This window comes from Phaenicophaeus curvirostris, chromosome 16 (genome assembly GCF_032191515.1).
Source record: "Phaenicophaeus curvirostris isolate KB17595 chromosome 16, BPBGC_Pcur_1.0, whole genome shotgun sequence".
In the NCBI taxonomy this organism is placed as follows: domain Eukaryota; kingdom Metazoa; phylum Chordata; class Aves; order Cuculiformes; family Cuculidae; genus Phaenicophaeus; species Phaenicophaeus curvirostris.
In genome coordinates this window covers 15,321,950-15,339,380 of record NC_091407.1, presented here as the reverse complement: position 1 = coordinate 15,339,380, position 17,431 = coordinate 15,321,950, and the positions used below count along the sequence as shown (strand labels likewise).

The 17,431-nt window shown below is 51.5% G+C and overlaps 1 protein-coding gene across 1 annotated transcript; it reads left to right on the top strand.

Moving 5' to 3' along the window:
• The first annotated feature begins 277 nt into the window (after nucleotides 1–277).
• Nucleotides 278–12,992, top strand: ATP6V0C (ATPase H+ transporting V0 subunit c). The gene is made up of 3 exons (XM_069869809.1): nucleotides 278–566; nucleotides 10,811–10,994; nucleotides 12,163–12,992. The coding sequence occupies exons 1-3, from the start codon at nucleotides 491–493 to the stop codon at nucleotides 12,365–12,367; spliced, it is 465 nt and encodes a 154-aa protein (XP_069725910.1). The 5' UTR covers nucleotides 278–490; the 3' UTR covers nucleotides 12,368–12,992.
• The last annotated feature ends 4,439 nt before the right edge of the window (nucleotides 12,993–17,431 follow it).

The following is a 17,431-nucleotide window of genomic DNA, read 5'->3' as shown; positions in this document are numbered from 1 at the left end:
GGCACCGGGCGGGGTAGCGGCGCAGCGAAGCGGGCGGTTGGCGGTGTGAAGAGCGGGGCGAGATCCGCTGTTCGAAGCGGCGGCACCGGGCGCGGGGAATCGGGGGCGGGGGAAGGGGAGGGAGAGGCGGGAGTGTCCCCCCCCCGGTGCCCGCGGCGGTGGAGGCGGCCGTGGGTGGGGCGAGGGGCGGTGGGCGCGGATCACGTGACGCGCGCGCCGCCGCCATTTTGTCCTGCGGAGGCAGTATTTAGGGCGCAGCGTCCGGGCCGCCGCGCATTCCCCGCCGGGACGGAGCTCCGTGCCGCCTCGAGCCCCCCGCCGCCTGCAGCCGCCGCCGCGTCTCCTTTCCCTCCCGCTCTCCTCCGCTTCGCCATTTTGCGGCCGGCGCTGCCCGCGAGCACCGGCGCCGCGGAGGAGCCCCCGCCCCCCCCCACCCCGCCCTCTCGCGCTCCCGCTCGCAGCGCCGCCTCGCCCGGCCCGGCGCGCAGCCATGTCCTCCGGCGCCAGCCCCGAGTACGCCTCCTTCTTCGCCGTGATGGGCGCCTCGGCCGCCATGGTGTTCAGCGGTGAGCGCGAGGGGGCTGGGGGAAGGGGAGCGGGGGTGGCAATGGGATTGTGGGGGATGGGGAATCATTCTCCCGGGACCCCAGGGCCGGGCGGGCGGGGCGCCCCCGGGCCTGGCGATGCGCCCCCCCTCCCCCCCAGCCTCGGCTCCATCCGGGTACCGGGAGGGGCTCTGCGCGGGTGACGTCACCGCGGCGCGCGCCGAGCCCCCGCGCCACGTGACTGCGGCGGCGCCGGGGGCAGCGCTCCCCCCCCTTCCCCCCCCACCGGGTACCGGCACCGGGTGTTCCAGCCGCATCCTGGGTCCCCTCGGGAGCGCAAGGACCGAGTCCTTGGGGTTGTGGGAGCGTTTGAATCGCCTGTGCTGGGGTTTATGCGTTAAAATGAGTCGGTCGGTTCCTGCCCTTCCTTTTAACTGTGAGGAGAGTGGGATATTGGCTTTTAATTGGAAGAGGGAAGAATAGATGTTAGGAAGAAATTGCACATGAGTGGGTGGGGAGGCCCAGGTTGCCTAGAGAAGTGGTGGCTGCACCATCCCTGTGCCTACTGATAAGGGAAGGACTTCCCTGAAAACAGTATAGCTGGAATGCTCTAGGAGCCAGCAGTGGGACTACTGACTTGCCTGCCTGTTGGCTAGTGGAGGTCGTGGAGGAGTGGCTGAGATCTGGTGGATAAAAGCAGATCCTTGTTTCTTGCAAAATTGCAAAGAGGCTAAATGCTCAACTTCCTTCATGGGGAAGGAGGCAGTGGATGGATTCCTGTTGGAAAATTGGAAGCAGAACAGCATGGTTGTGTGGCCTTTTAAGGCTGGTTTTGTGATAGGCGAGCTTGGAAACATCACTGAGGGATGCAAGCTTGCGTCAGTGCTTTAATAGGAATTCAGTGTTGTGTGGCGTGTCCACAGTGGGAGGGGAAGCACTTCCCTAGAACTGCAGGTTTAATGGCGTGATGCTGCGGATTTGCCAGTGAAAGAGGAAAGCTCGAGTTGGGTCATTTGGAGTGAGTGCAGAGGTGGTATTGACAAAGGTTTGGTAATGATTGTTAGTGCTGGGATGGGACTGGTCTTTGGTGCAGAAGCTGAGTTGGATAGTCCTGATCCTGGCAGTACTGGGCCTCCTGTGAGGGCCTGAGCACATCTGTGGGTTTGGTCACTAGACAACAAGTTATCGATGCTGCTGATGCAGGTTTTTTAGTTACGAACATTGCAGAACTGCTTGTTTAGTGAAGCAACTGGGATTTTTAGGGCAATATAGCAGAGGCATCAATGTAGGATAAACTAATGTTGCAGTGCTGTGTAGCATTCTTCACAGGGATGTGACACCCCAGCATGTTCTGATGTTAATTGTTAGGTGTTAAAATTCTCGCCCTGATTTAGAAGTCAGAAGTCTGTTTGGGAAGTGATGTGAAACAGTCAGTTAGGTTGGGGCAAATATAATTGGTGGTTTTAAACATCAACATAAGAACCATTGGAATCCATGAATTTTCACCAGCAAGAAATTGATGTTGTCTGGTAGCAGACCATTCTGTACTCCTGGATCTGATGAATTCTTTGAAGGAATCCTGAGGTGCTGCAGGGAGTTTTTGAGATGCTTGAAAATGTGGCAGTGGGTGAGGAGAGGGCTGGGAGAGAGCTGGGGGAGGGAGTTCTGCAGCTCAGCTTGCAGCATACTTCAGATGTTGTCATGGAGAAGGACTGGTCCTTTTTGCTTGACCAGTGGTGGATGTGAAGTTGCAGTTCTTGGTACATTTGTCAATTGCCTGGTGATCCTTCTCTGCTGGGATGGTTTTGCCAGGTTTCAGGAAGCTGTAGTGGATGATTCCACTTGCAAAGAGACCATCTTCTGGTGCAGCTTCAATCTGGGGAAGTGTTTGGTGCTTCACCTCAGTCCAGCTGCTGTGCAGAATGCTGTTGGTTGTGGTATAGAATCCATTTTCCATCACATGTCGCAGTGCAATTGAGAAATGGATTGGTTTTGTTGTGCAAAAGCAGCGCAGGGTAGACTTCGTAGTGGTGATTTTTTATTTTCATCCTGCCTCTGTGGCCCCATTTGAGCTTTTTTGACTTTTCCAATTTGGTGCAAATGTTGAACAACAATTAAATGGTTAACACAGAGCCCTTCTTCAGCCTCAAGTTGTTTTGTGTGGTTCCCCTTCAATACCATCCTGTAGCTGGGTGTTGTCTGTGGCAGGACACCCACGACCTCCTCAGCTAAAAGGCTCTCATTTCAATCACTAAATGTTTGGAGCCACTGTTGAGCTATATGTCTATTGGTGCCCTGGCCTAATGCTTGGTTGATATTGCAGCAACTCCTGCTGCTTTATATCCCCTTTTGAATCTGTACAATGAAGTTTCTCGAATTTGCTTTTTCCATTTCACAGCATAATATAGAATGAACAGCAGAGAGAAACCACTGGCATAAATAAATAAAACTAAATTTCATGCTTTAAGTGGTGCATAGCCTGAACAGCTACTACCTGAACACTTAAATAAAAGGTTAATACAGACGAAGCATTGCAGCTTCCATGCAGAAATGGCAGTGACTTTAGCACCAACCAAATAAAATTGTTCCAGATCAGTGTTCATTAGTGCAGGGATCAGGTCTGACTCATGCTGACATCTAAAGATCACATTCTTGTGGAGCTGGTAGTATCAAGACCTGTTTCTAGTAAACACATGCAGGTTCTGTACTGTGCAAGCTGGTTTGATGTGACAACAAGCAGTGTTCCATGGTGGAGTTTGCTGTTGGATGTTGGCTACTGGTGGCTGATAAGCAGCAGAGCTCGTTCTGGGCAGCCAGCACCGATGGCAGCCAGAAAGACCAGAGCTGTCTGCCGTGACCTTGTCTTTAAGCCTGCTTCTTCATTTGTTGGTTACAAGTTGTTCTGATAGCCAAGCTTCCTTTATTTCCAGTGGGTGGCTCAGTGTCAGATGCTGGTGAGGGAGCAAATTGTTGCGGCTTTTCTGTGTGACTTTGATGTACCAGAATGGAAAAGCATGGTGTTGGGCAAAGATGCCTGGATCTGTGCTTGCTGATGTTTGTGTAGAAGAGCAGGATGTCTTGGGTGCAAACCACTGGCCCCTAGAGTGTGGTTATAGAGCATAGCAGTCACCTGTGCTCTGGGCAGGCATTGAGTGTCTTCAGTGCTGATTTACTGCCAAGCATCTGGAAGAGCATTCATGTAGAGAGCTCCAGCAGCAGTGTTAAGGTCAGTCCCATGTCTGTGCTCACTGTTGCTGCTGATCAAATGGAACAGTGCTCTTCATTTTAAACTGGGGCTGCAGGTGTTGTAGCAGTTGGCTGTTTGGGGCCTCCCTGGTGAAATTGCTGGCTCGGAACATCCAGCTTGATGTGGCTGACAGCCCTGCACAGTCCCATTCCAGAGGCGTCTTGACTACAAACAGCTTGCAGCCCTGAAGGCAAATCATGCGTGCTTCCTGAAATACCATCTGAGTGGGGAGGTGGGTGAGAAAGAGCCGCTTCTTTCAATAAGGAGCTGCAGGCATCCTCCTGGGAGGAGATTGTAGGTAAAAGTGGAATGGCAGAGTGCAGCTTGAGGTGGTCGCCTGTTCCACATCGTTAGGGTGCTTTAGAGGCATCGTGGCATGGGCAGGAGGACTGGGGGCCAGAGGCTGGCTAGTGGAGTGTCAAAACTGGAGTGTGGTAACAGTAGTGAACCAGTCAGTGCTAGTACTGCTTGGTCAAGTTAAGGGAAGGCATCTCAACAAGAGTGTCACTTCAGATCAGTAAATGCTGGTCTTGGGATCAATCAAAAACCAGATGGAGCATCAAGGTGAATGCTGGCTCAAGCAGAGTAAGCAGTTGTGGCTGCTGCAGCTCCCAGGCATACCTGGTGGGCATCCTCTCTCACCCTGAAGTCACTGTAGACCTCAAAGTCTGTGGATCTTTCCCTGCTGATGGGAACATTCGGAGCAGAAGTGGAGATGAATGCTCGGAACACTGGCCTTTTCCAACTGTCCAAAGCCTGACTGAGTTCAAGCACCAGTTGCAACCTGAAGAACTTCCCTGCCTGCTCAGGCTGGTGCTGCACACAGTGGTTTTGCAGAAGCACATGCTTCCACCTGCGTGTGGTCCAACCAGACAGCAAGGCACAACTTGCTGAACTTGCTTCCTTCACACTGACTCCTGTGAGCATGAGGCTCCCAGTCAGGCTCATCTGGCTGCACAAGTCTGGTGGATGCTGTCAGATGACTGTGGTTTTCCCATGTCTTGGGAAGGAGGCGGCTGAGCTGCAGATGCTGGCTGGTGAGGGCTGTGAACTGCTGTGAGACTGACCACATGGAAAGGCCAAACTAGTGACAAGAACTAGTCTGCCAGGCAGTACCTGGAGTCCAGTGGTGTGCCCAGGCTGTAGAGTTGGCCATCTGTGAGGTTGTAATGGAGCTTGTGTGATGGCAAAGATAAATACCAAGTGATGAGCCAGCCTGTACTCCATGGTGAGGCTGAGTCTTTATGCTGCAGTTTGGAGGAGGAAAAAAAAAAACCCACCAAAACCCCAACAGCCATGGTGATATTCTCTCAGGCACAGAGAGCACAGCCCAGAGCTCAGCCTGCAGCAGTCCCCACTGCTCCAACAGCCAACTGGGGGCTCCTTTTTTTCCTCTGGCTGCTGCTATCGCAGCCCCTCAAGGAGCTGCTAGACTTCTGACTTCAGTTTTAGAGTGAATGGCCTGTGAGCGTTGCAGGCTGGCTTTGATAATGCTGTTGGCTGCTGGTGCCAGGCTTGTCTGAGCCCCCACACTCTCATAACAGGAGGGAAGGACAAAAGGCTTGCTGTCATGCATCCTACAGCAGGCAAATCAAGGATTTTTTGTCTGCAGCTTGCTGAAGGGCTGCCGATCTGTTTACCCCTCCAGTTACTGCTGGGGACTGACTGGAGCCAGCCTGCCACCAGCACCATCTGAATTGCAGAAGCTCTGGATACACTTCCACTCATGTCGCTGTCTCTCTTGTGGAGGTGCAACTGGGCACAGCAACACGGTTTTTCCAAGGCAGCCATGGAGTATCTGTTACTGTAACCCAAGGCAGAGCAGTGTTAGATGTGGTGCTGCAGGGCGTGGCTGTTGCTTTGAAAATGCCCTGGTCCCTGGCGTGGAAGCCAGGGCTGTGCTTGACGTGGGCATCGCCTCTAATAGAACCAGCTTGAGGATAAGCAAGCATTGAGGTGACTGGATGTCTGCTGTCTGGTTCAAGGGAAGACTCACTACTGCAGACATCAGCTGCTTTGGGCTGGAATCATTATAAAGGACTACAGATAAGAGTACTCTTAGAGTGCTCTTCCAGGTGCGTTATAGTAGTAGCCTGTGGAATCTTCATTAAGGATTTGACTTGTGTTACTAGTGCATTCTTAAAGCAGGACAAGTCTACCTAGTTGTGCTCTGGAAGTCTTTTGTGTTGTGATTCTCCCTGCTGTGACACAGAAGGAATTGTTGGTGTGGTGGACCAAATGCTGCTGGAGCGTGTGGCTGGTTCTGAACCTCTGTTCTGGAGCTGGGCATGTGGGTGCTGAAACTGCTAATGGTTCCCTGTCTGGAGAGTCCCCAGAGATGTGGTCAGTCTGTGGTGGGTATTGAGTCCAGAGGAGGCCACAGAGATGATCCAAAGGCTGGAGAACCTCCTGTACAGGCTGAGAGAGTTGGGGTTCTTCAGCCTGGAGAAGAGAAGGCCCAAGGGAGACCTTAGAGCAGCTTCCAGTACTGAAAGGGGCTCCAGAAAGGCTGGGAAGGGGCTCTTGATGATGGATTGAAGGAATGGTATGATGGGGAAGGTTTTCATCTGAAAGAGGGGAGATCGAGATGAGATCTTAGAAGAAATATTTTTCTGTGAGGGTGGGGAGGCCCTGGCCCAGGTTGCCCAGAGCAGTGGTGGCTGCCGCATCCCTGGAGGTGTTGAAGGCCAGTGGGAGGTGTCCTTGCCCATGGCAGGGGTGGAATTGGATGGGCTTTGAGATCCCTCCTGATCCAAACCATTCTGTGATCTGTCAGAACTTCGCAGAGCCAACACAAGGCTTTGAAACATCCTCTTTCTGTATCAAGGGAGAGTTGTGTGAGGTGACTTGCAGCTGACTTAGCTGTGAGATTAACGTGCTGGGTGCATGACCTTACTGAGCGCTGTAACTATAGCTACAAAAGATTGGTCCTAATTCTTGGTCCAGCACTTGGTCTGAACTACTGGCTGCCTGAGTTCCGGCAGTGAATATTGGAGTCAAAGCTTCACAGAAGGTCATGGCAGTGGCAAGACTACAGCTGATGTTCAGTCCTTCCTGAAGCTGTCCCCAGCTGAAAATGACTTTCTGGTTGATCAGCTATCTTGATGCCATGTGGCTGCACCACCTCTGCTACCACCACTGGCAACCACACAGCAGCTGCTGTGGCCCAGCAGCATATCCTGGGCCCTGTTGGAGTGTGTTTGGTCCCCAGAGCACTACTGAGCCAGCTCTGGCTCATGAGCTCAAGGAGTTGCTCTTCGGAAGTATTTTGAAATCTGGTTAACGTTTGAGCCAGGCATGCTCAGGGGTGTAAAGTGAACTCTATGTTGTGATACCACTGACTTGGGAAGCAGCGCAGTTTCTGCTTACCGGCAGAACAGCTTTCCCTTGCGGTGGAGCTTGGTGGACCAAGTGCTGCTTCTCTGTTTAGATAACTGTGATTCAAAGGTGGTGTTGCAGCTGGCCTGTTCTGTGTTGGAGGGGATAGGGCTGTATGGTCTGAAGCACACATGGAGTCCTGGTGTGGGATGGGAGTACAGCTGCTTTTCCTTTTCACTGTCTCTCACAAACCCTGTTCACTGACAGGATTTTGGAAGATGCATCCTTCCTGCTCATCAGGCGTGCTGAAATGCAGTGGATGATGCATATGTGCTTCATGGAGCTGCCAAGTGGTTCAGGTCCCAGTGTGCAGGAGGATTGACCCAGGTGCTGTGAGCCTGTAGTTGGATAGTGGTGCTGCTGGGCAGGTGTGCAGTGGTGGGGAGTGGGTATCCTCAGTGCCACCTGGACTGTGACACAGGGCTGCTCACAAAGGTGTGAGGAGAAGGTCTTGGACTGATGAAGAGTGCTGAGGCAAGAGCCTGGAGGTGCAGCTGCAGGGGGCTCCAATGTGAGTTGGTCAAGATGTTGATGGAAGTGTGTGGGGAGCAGAGGTGCCAGGCACTGAGGCTGTATTTTTAACACCTCTGTCTGCCAGTGGGAGTGAGCACTTCACCATCAGAAACTGGCTACTCTAGAGTAAGGTCAAGGCAGAAGCTCTTGCCTGTTCCTTGCCTGTCGCAACTGGAATATAATAACTAGGAATTGAGGAACTTGTGCTGGTGCCCCTCCCCAAAAGCTTAAGCAGGCTGACTTTCTGTAAATGGGATTACAAAATCTGCTTCTGTAATCCATCGCTGCATTAATTGCAACAGCTTTAAGTAACTCAGGACTTGGAGGAAGTGATGACTGATCTATTTTTAAATAGTGAACTTCCCTCATGAGCCTCTGCATTTCTGGAGAGGCTTATAAAAGATTCCAGACAGGAGAGATGTTTTTTGCAAAGTGCTCTAGTCTGGGAGTCGTGATATCCTGAATCTTGATTCATTCTTTCCAGCCCTTAGATGCTTCATCCAACAGAAAAGGCTCATAATTCAAGCTGCTGGTTTGTTTCCAGGCTTCCCAGGGGCTTGACCATCATTGACGCTGTGAGCTGAGCCCATGTGTTGGCTGCCAGGCTAAGCAGATGTGTGCAGGTAAAGCTTATGCTCTGCTCTTGCCTTAGGCTTCCTGCCAAGGTGGATGCAGGTTCTGAATGGCACTGAACAGCCCTTTGCTCCCAGCTCTGATGGGAGAGGGGCAGAAGCTTTGCTGGGACAGAACCAGTTTGTAGGAGATGAAGGCTTTCCCTTCGGGTTCAGTTACAAAAACCTGAGCTCCCTTCTGATGGTGTTTGGGGTTGGTGCTGTGGGGCTGCTTATGTTCACCTTGTGAAGTCTCAGTGTGAAGCCAGGGGGATTGCTGCTCCGGTCCTGACTGCTTGAGGATGGACTGCATGGAACTGCCAAGCAAGAAGCGAGAAAGCACATATCTGAAACCGGCCAGGTAGCACCCAGCAGCTCTTCTGGTCTGCCATTCAGCTGGCACTTGAATGCTGCTCTGAGAGGCAGCTGCAGGTCTTTGGGAACAAGCAGCTCTCCCTTGTCAAAAATATCAGGCTTTGAGTGGAGCAGACACCACTGAGTCTCTGAGCAGTACAAAGGTTTGGTATCCCCATGGCTTTAATGCTCCAGTAGACTTCTAGAGCAGATGGGAGCATTCTTTTGTGCTGAATAGGAGTGTAATCTTTGAATACCAGTCTGGTGGTGTCTGGAAAGACTGCCCAACCTCCTACGTACCTTGCAGTGCTGCTTCAAGAACTTATTCCTGGATGGCTGTAGAGCTGCGTGTCATATCTTGGGAGAAGGTAGGTGCAGCTGAGAGTTAAGGAGTTTCTACAGTACTTGGGAGGAACATCGGAAGGAAAGGGGCCTTTTCCAGTACTTCAGAATCAAAGGATGAGGTATTTTATAGAATCGTGGAATGGTTTGGATTGGAAGGGACCTCAAAGCCCATCCCATTGGATCAGGGGGCTCCAAGCCCCATCCAACCTGGCCTTGAACACCTCCAGGGATGGGGCAGCCACCACTCCTCTGGGCAACCTGGGCCAGGGCCTCCCCACTCTCCCAGCAAAACATTTCTTCCCAAGATCTCATCTCAATCTCCCCTCTTGTGGCTGGAAACCATTCCCCCTCATCCCATCCCTGCCCTCCCTGATCAAGAGTCCCTTCCCAGCTTTCCTGGAGGCCCTTTCAGTACTGGAAGCTGCTCTAAGGTCTCCCTTGAGCCTTCTCTTCTCCTGGCTGAACAACCCCAACTCTCTCAGCTTAGCCTTGTATGGGAGGTGCTCCAGCCCTCGGATCATCTCCGTGGCCTCCTCTGGACATGCTCCAACAGCTCTGTGTCCTTCCTGTGCTGAGGACTCCAAAACTGGATACAGGGCTCCAGGTGGGGTCTTTCCAGAATGGAGCAGAGGGGCAGAATCCCCTCCCTTGTCCTGTTGGTCCTGCTGCTTTGGATGCAGCCCAGGACATCGTTGGTTTCTGGGCTGTGAGCGCACATTGCTGACTCATGTTCAACTTCTCCCCCAGCACCCCAAATCCTTCTCAGGGCTATTCCCAGTCCGTTTTCTACCCAGCCTGGGTTTGTGCTGGAATTGCCCTGACCAGGTGCAGGACCTTGCCCTTGGCCTTGTGAACTCCATGAGATTTGCACAGCCCCACCTCTCCAACCTGTCCCAGTTCCTCTGGGATTTGTGGAGGCTTTTGTGAGACTTAGCCTCTGCCTAGAAAAGTCTGTATTATGTTTTGGGGTGGTGTTTTTGGTCCCCTCTGGGAGTTGTCATCTGGAGGTGCTGAGTCTGTGTTCTGCTTTGAAAACTGAGATCTGGGTTTGTTTGTCTCTGCACAAGTGTTCAGTCCAGTGATCAGTGACCCTTAGGGTTGTGACCCTCTAACCTACAAAGCCATACCCTGCACTTCCAGTGGTTGGATTAACAACTGTTTGGACCTGAATCTTTCACTGGTGAGGTTGTTGACACATGACACATGTCCTTCCTCTGAGGAACAAAGTCCAGCAACAATATGCAAGCTTGCCATCTCTGTGTGTGTGTCTGGTGAGCCTGGAATTTAACCCCAGGCTGGACCTTCAGCAGAGAGGTTTTGTGGGAGAAGAGGCCCTGGGAACGTGACTTGTTAAACATTGGGTGCATCAGACAGCTTGGCCCAAGGTTGCAGTGGCTGTAAATCCCAGCTTTCAGCAGGGTTAGTTAATCCTGCTGTGCTAGAAAGGTGGGATTTGCTGGGTTTTCTCAGCAGAGTCAAGCCTTTCCATGTGGGCTCAGCACCAACTGCGGTTATGAGTTGGGATTTGGATGCTGGGTTTTGGTTCCTAAACAAGGAATGAATGTCTGTGGTGGAGTGAGTTTGCCTGGAAGGCATTCTGTTGTCAGCACCTTTTTCTTGATCCAGCTTTGGTCTGGGATTCTGGGTAGGTCACTTCCTCATCCTGTGGGGAATATTTCCAGCTGACAAACCAAGCAGCTGAGGGACCATGTTAGTTCTGCATAGTTCTACCCTGTGCTGATTCAGCTCTCCTAACGCTGCAGCTCAGCAAAGGAGATGGCGTTTGGGAGAATCTGATGCATTTTTTTCTCTTCCAGCCTTGGGAGCTGCCTATGGAACAGCAAAGAGCGGCACGGGGATTGCAGCCATGTCTGTCATGAGGCCTGAGCTCATCATGAAGTCCATCATCCCCGTGGTCATGGCGGGAATTATAGCAATCTATGGCCTCGTAGTGGCTGTCCTCATTGCCAACGCCCTCTCACCTTCCATCACGCTATTCAAGTAAGTCGCTGCCTCTGCCTGTTCTGTTTGTCTGGTTGCTGCGTGGGTGGGTTGTGCTCCAGGCCCCAGGAAGGGCTGTCAGTGCCCAATCCTCTGGACCTGGCCATGGCAGCAGGGATGGATTTTGCCTCAGTGGCAGCGTGGCCTGGTCAGCTGCCGTGTTAGCCAGCGGCTTGGACATCACGGCTGGGAAAAATTCCATAGTTTAGGGCTTGAAAGAAACTGTGTCCAGGCAGTGCAGGGAGAGGAGGCTCAGCTTGGCTCATGGTGCCATGTTCTACACCTGGAACACACAAGTTTAAATACTCCTGTTGCCTGGGAGATGCAAGTGAATAATTAATATTGTTTGCTGCCTTATGTGCTGGTAAATCGATCCTCAAGCCAAACATCAGGTCTCTCTACCAGCTACAGTCTGAAACTTAATCTGCTCTTGGCTTTTGAGAATAGCTGGAGCTGGCTTGAGTCCTCTCAGAGTAGAACAATGCTGAGGTCTAGCAGCAGATATCAGTTGCTGTATGGGCTACAGCTGATGGGTAGTGTAGTTGGTCTGACATGCTGTGATCTAAGACAGCAGGTATGAAGGCTCTTTTGTGTTTATCAGGTGCCAGATGTTGATGGGGATGGCTTGGCAGGTGCCCCTGCCTGGAAAACCAGGCCCTTCCTGACCAGCTCTTGCAGTGCAAGAGACCTAATGGTCACCTGGATTTGCTGGGGCTGAGTTGCTAAATGTGGGAGGCAAAAAGCAGCTGTTAGAGGGCACAGAGTGCTGTGGGGCAGGGATCACTGCAGGCTGGCCTGTATGGCTGCAGTGAGCATGGCTCTGGGTGCGTGCCAGGCCTGCACTGCTCAAAGAGGCCATGGACAAAAGCTGGGTGGCCACGTGAACTCGTGAGCCCAGCAAGCCGAGCTTTGTTGTGTATGGGCCAGGCCTGAATGTCAGCTAAAGATCTTGTGTAGCTGCCAATTTCTTTACCTGTCAGAGCTAGGAGCCTCAGGAAGCATCTGCCTTGTGCAAGGCACTGTGCTGCTTAAAGAGCAGAGTAACACTTCCTGCAGGAGAAAGGCTCCCTTTAAATGTTAATTTGTATTTCACTTGAGGACTGAAGAGCCTGAAGCAGAGGGGCTGGGTGTCCTGTTGCCACTGAAACTCTCCATCTCTGTCCTACAGGAGTTTCCTGCAGCTGGGCGCTGGCTTGAGTGTGGGCCTCAGCGGTCTGGCTGCTGGCTTTGCCATTGGCATCGTGGGTGATGCTGGCGTTCGGGGAACGGCGCAGCAGCCCAGGTTATTTGTGGGCATGATCCTGATCTTGATCTTCGCTGAAGTCTTGGGTCTCTACGGCCTCATCGTTGCCCTTATCCTCTCCACAAAGTAAACCTTCCAGTATGATGTAAAGAGATGTAACAAATCCACCTTTAAAAACAAGCTCCAGAATGACAATGGTCTCCAATGTGTACAGTTGTCCCAATTTGGTAGTTGATCTCTTGTAAATGCGCAATGTATGTTAGTGACTTGTTTGTCCTGTGTGTATTCAATATTCAATTGGATGGGCTGCTCCAAGCCGGCTGCCTGGCTCGGGGCAGCCTGTGTGCAATTTTCCACCCATTGCTGTTAGTACTTTATGTATAAATATGAACTAGAAATGTAATTTTTTCTCTTCACTGGATGTTTATTTATAAAAGACTTGACATGTTCATACATCTATGGAGCAAGGATTTTCAATTTCCCATGCTATATCTATTAATCTTATCTAGGTAGATTACACTGTGGGGTCAGTTGTAAGTGCAGAGAATTCCTTGGATGTAACTTTGATTCTCAAGATTGCTGTAGTGTCCTGGTATTGGAGTATGAGAATTGTGTTTTATTACAGCAACTGTCCGAAACACTCCAGTGTTTCAGTAGTAACTGCGTATGCTCCGGCATCAGAGTCGTGCACCCAGTGTTGGGTTACAAACTTCTACCATGTTTCCGAATAAAACTTCCTCACTACATTGCTGTAATGAGTCCTCTGCCTCTGATTTTGTGCTCCTTTGGGAAGAGGATCGAATCCTTCATGGGGGAGGCAGGTTCCTGAAGTGACTGAGTGCTGCTGATGGACAGAACTTGTGGTGTGTCGGAAGGTGAGGCTGTGGTTGTGCTGTGCTCACTCTGGCCCAGCAGCGCAGCCTCACTCTGGTGCACGTTGTGCTGTGTAATGGGCTGTCAGCAGGGCCTGAGCCCACAACGTCTGAGAGCAGGAGTGCAGCCTTCAGCAGGACAAGGAGCAGGAGCTGCTCCTGAGCCTTTAGGCCACTCATCCTTGTGAGGGCTCTGCAGAGACTCAGCTGGGTGGAAAGCTGTGCTGTTAGCAATTGGCTCCAAAGTACCTGGATAATATACTCCTCAAGATGGGCTCATTCCAGAACTTGTGTTTTCAATCTTGTGAATTGGAAGTGTTGGAGCTGAAGTTCTGCTGCTGCAGCCAGTGACTGCTACATCAGCCTCCTCACAGGAGTTACAGGTGTCACAGAGCAGTGCTGACAGAGGAAATACATGTTGGACCCTTGCATGTGTGGAGCTTGTTCCAAATTGCCTTTGGAAATGTGTTACCTTAACCGTAGTTAAGCAGCACAAGCTTCACCATAGAATCATGGAGGTTGGAAAATACCTGTAAGACCAAGTCCAGCCCTTAACCTCACACTTCTGTTTCCACCACTGAACTGTGTCCTTAAGTGTCACGTGTACCTGGCTTTTAAATCCCTCCAGGGATGGTAGTGACTCCACCTCCCAGGGCTGCCTTGGCCAGTGCTTGACAACTCTTTCCATGAAGTAACGTTCCCTAATCTTCAATCTAAACCTCCCTTGGTGCAACTTGAGCCTATTTCCTCTCATCCTGTCACTTGGGAGAACAGACCAGCGCTAGCCTCGCTACTGCAGCTTCTTTTCTGGGAGCTGCAGAGTGTGATGAGGTCTCCCCTCTGCCTCCAGGCTAAGCAGGCCCACATCCCTCAGCTGCTCCTGCGACTTCTGGGCTTCAGGTACTTCCCCAGCTCCATTCCCCTTCTCTGGACACCTTGTTCAAGCCAAGATGTTAATATTGCACAGACAGCTGGTACTAGTAGTGCTTGTGCTCAGTCCAAGCTGAGGAACCTGGAGAGATTGGAACCACCTCCTCTGTCAGCCTGCGTGGGAGTGGAGGTGTTGTGATGTATATGCATTTCACCCTTATGCCTTGTGTGCCACTAGACAGCTCTATGGTTGGAGCACGAGGAGCTCACTAAAGCTGTGGCTGGAGCTCCTGTCCTGGCAGGAGCCTTCATCTCCAGCCTGGGGGCACCGTAGTCTTCAAACAGGACCTCTGTGAACCAGTCATTCCACTGGTATGGATTCTCTCATGCTTTTGGGAAGGTGTAGTTTGATCGTCAATAAGCAGTAACAAATGGATTGGTTGGTTGTTCACTAAATTACTGATCTGGGCACTCATTTCCTCAGCTGCTTCTGTCAGGGTGGGCTGTGGCATGGGGTGTTTTGGAAGGGCTCTTCCTGGCCGGTTGGGCTGTGTGGAGGCCTGAACTGATGGAAGGAGAATCCTGGATGTCTGCTGGGCTGAGAGGAAAAGCTGCTCTGAATTGTGTTCCTCAGCTCAAAGTAGCAGACTTCAAACTTCTGACTCAGGCCTTGCCCAGGAGCTATAAACGCTTGTGGAAACAGCAGCAGGATTCTCTCCGGGGAGCAGTTGCAGTGGGAGCCTTCTCAGGGCTTTGCTGCAGCCTCACAGCTGGGAGGGAGTGGGTCGGGAATCCAGGCTCTCGGGACACTGCGCCGCATCCATCATGCAGCTCTGGTGAGAGGAGCTGGATTCTGCTTGTGTAGCAGGGCTGGAAAAAGCCTGTTTGGGGCTGCAAACACCTTTATTGTCTGTTTTTACATTTTTTTTAAGGGGGACCTGCTGCCAGCTGTCTGGTTTTGCCAGCATACAAAAAAATGAGCAAATTGCATTTAAGAGTGTGACTCAATGCTGGTGGCAGCTTTCATCTCCGAGAGAAACAAGCACTGGAAGAGCACTGATCTATAGGAACTCTTTCAGATCCCGCTGTAGCTCAGGGCCCCCTTGCAGAAGCCAGTTCCCAGGCTCAAGTGGCAATGGATGCTTGCAGAATCCCATTGCTGACATTTGGTTCGTGCCTCAGGACATCAGGCGGTTCTCGTTCATCTCTAAATCCGTGAAGTCAGGAGGACAGAGCAGAGAACAAAAGGCGTGGGTGGAGGAATGCTTTGTGCTGAAGACCTGGAAATACGCCAGGAGTCAAATTGACACTCTGAGCACGTTTCCTCGGCCACACAGTTCCTGACAGCGATGCCCGAGATCCACTGATGACTCCCAGGCAAAACCCTGCTTGTCAGTCCTTTCACCGGTGCTGCTGCATCATCAAATCTCTCGACTGATTGAGGACATTAAGAAAATCCTGCACCTTTTGGTCCGTTTCCCCTGCCTACGGAGAGCAGCGTGCTGGATGTGAGCGTGGTCCCATCTGGCAAGGACAGTTTGGGTTGGAAGAGGGGCAGAGGCAACCTCGGAGCGTGAAATGCCAGGAAGGCAACGGGGTCTGCTGGCGCGTCGCCGTGCTCTGCAACGTGGCAGATTGCGCTCGGAGAGCACTGCAGAGTGAGTCAGCCCTGCGGAGGGAGAGCGCGGGCGGCTCTGCAGCAGCTCAGGGAAGTGTCCCTGTCCCTCAGCCGTGGCTTCTGGCTTGGGAAGGGATGCCTGCCTGCACAGATAATGCCTCCAGAGCTGGCTACCCTCTCTCTTACAGGGTACTCCCCTACTGATTTTTTTTTCTCAAAGGCTGCAGGGCTTTTTTGTTCTTTTTTTTTCACTGCTCTGTCGCAGAAGCATTTTTCAGCAGCAGGATTTTATCTGTGATTGCCCAAGGACTGTCTGCTTGAGAGTCCTGGTTTGCAGAGAGGTGCAGTAACCTGGGAAAGTAAATAAGCTTTGGGGAAATAAAAACCTCATTAAGAGAAACTGATCCCAGAAACTAAAGCAGTAACAGCAGATCGAATGAAACCAGCTCTCTTGGCAAAAAACCTTGTTTCCCTCACAGTCTGACCAGGGTGGGATTGATTTTAATGACTTTTTGCCATTTCTGTCCAGCCTTACTACACAAACCATCGCCAGTCCTCAAGTAGGAGTCACCTCTGTCTGACACACAGGGAATGCCACCTCTGCTCTTAGCACATCTCTGCTCTGCAGCTATCAGCCATCTTTTTCTTCTGATGTAATTAAATGAACCCGGAGTCAATCTTCCCACTGGCACGTATCCTGGAGTGGGAATTTTCTGTTTCAGGGTCAAAAGATTGTGTCCTGAAAAGCTTCTCCGTTTTTGTTCCCACTAATGAATGCTGTTTGGCCACGCTTTGTTTGGCTCCTGAGACAGTCCCAGCTTTGCTCCTCATCTCACAGTTTTGGTCACAGCCCCAGGGCTCGCAGGAGACTCCTTGCCCCAGCCATGCAGCCACCCTGCAGGGTCCCATGTGCGTCTGCAGCCCTGAGACCTGTGCTAGTGGGAGCTGGGCTGTGGAGAGTGGGATGAGGAAACTGGGAAACCTCGTGTTTGCCATGTTCCTTTTGTTGAGGGGACGAGATGCGCTCACCACAGGCTCCAGTCCTGGGTGTTGCCTTCGGGTGGCGTTGCCTCCCGTGGCGTGGCGACCTGGTTCAGGAACGACACGGTGGCCAACCCCAGGCCACTCGGACCATCAGCTCGCAGACACCAATGTGGTGGACGGCAAATGGCGTTTATTGATACTTAACACAGCCTTATATAGCTTGGGCTTATGACGTCACTTCCGTCTGCTTACATCATGAACTGATACGCAATTGGCTACCCGGGAGGGGGTCCTACCTTCCCGTACATCGCGAGATCTTCCGACCGCCGGGCCCTAGCTACCCACATTTCCCCCCTCCCTATGCTTAACGAAATAGCCAAAAAATTATAAAGTATAAAAATCTTAGCAAATATAAACTCTTAACCATACATAATCTTACCAAATTTAAATAAATTAACAAATATAAAAATCTTAACAAGTTTCAAATATAACATCAAAAGTCTGAATTTAAAATATAAAGTCTAAAACGTGTAAACAACAGTTCCATAGTAACAAACACTTTGCACACTTGGGCCCAAGGTAACTTAAATGTAACTGGGTGTAGCGCTAACCCAATACCTTCTTAAAGCAGCTGCTGGTATTCTACAAACATAAAATTAACCTTCGCTGGCCAGCTCTTAACAAACGACGCAAGCTTACTCAATACACAGGGTCTAAAGACCAATACCAATATGATTATTACAATCAGTTCTAAAATCAAAATTACACAAACAGATAGCAGCCCCTTCCCATAGAGGCTACGTCGCTGTTGTTTGGATTCCGCCGGTGCGGTACTCCCAGGTGCGGGCAG

What these genes read in the sequence shown, in the direction of transcription:
- ATP6V0C (XM_069869809.1), top strand. Translation starts at nt 491, where the DNA reads ATGTCCTCCGGCGCCAGCCCCGAGTACGCCTCCTTCTTCGCCGTGATG. An exon ending in GGCCGCCATGGTGTTCAGCG is followed by an intron (nt 567 to 10,810) that starts GTGAGCGCGAGG and finishes TTTCTCTTCCAG; the next exon opens with CCTTGGGAGCTGCCTATGGA. An exon ending in CCTTCCATCACGCTATTCAA is followed by an intron (nt 10,995 to 12,162) that starts GTAAGTCGCTGC and finishes TCTGTCCTACAG; the next exon opens with GAGTTTCCTGCAGCTGGGCG.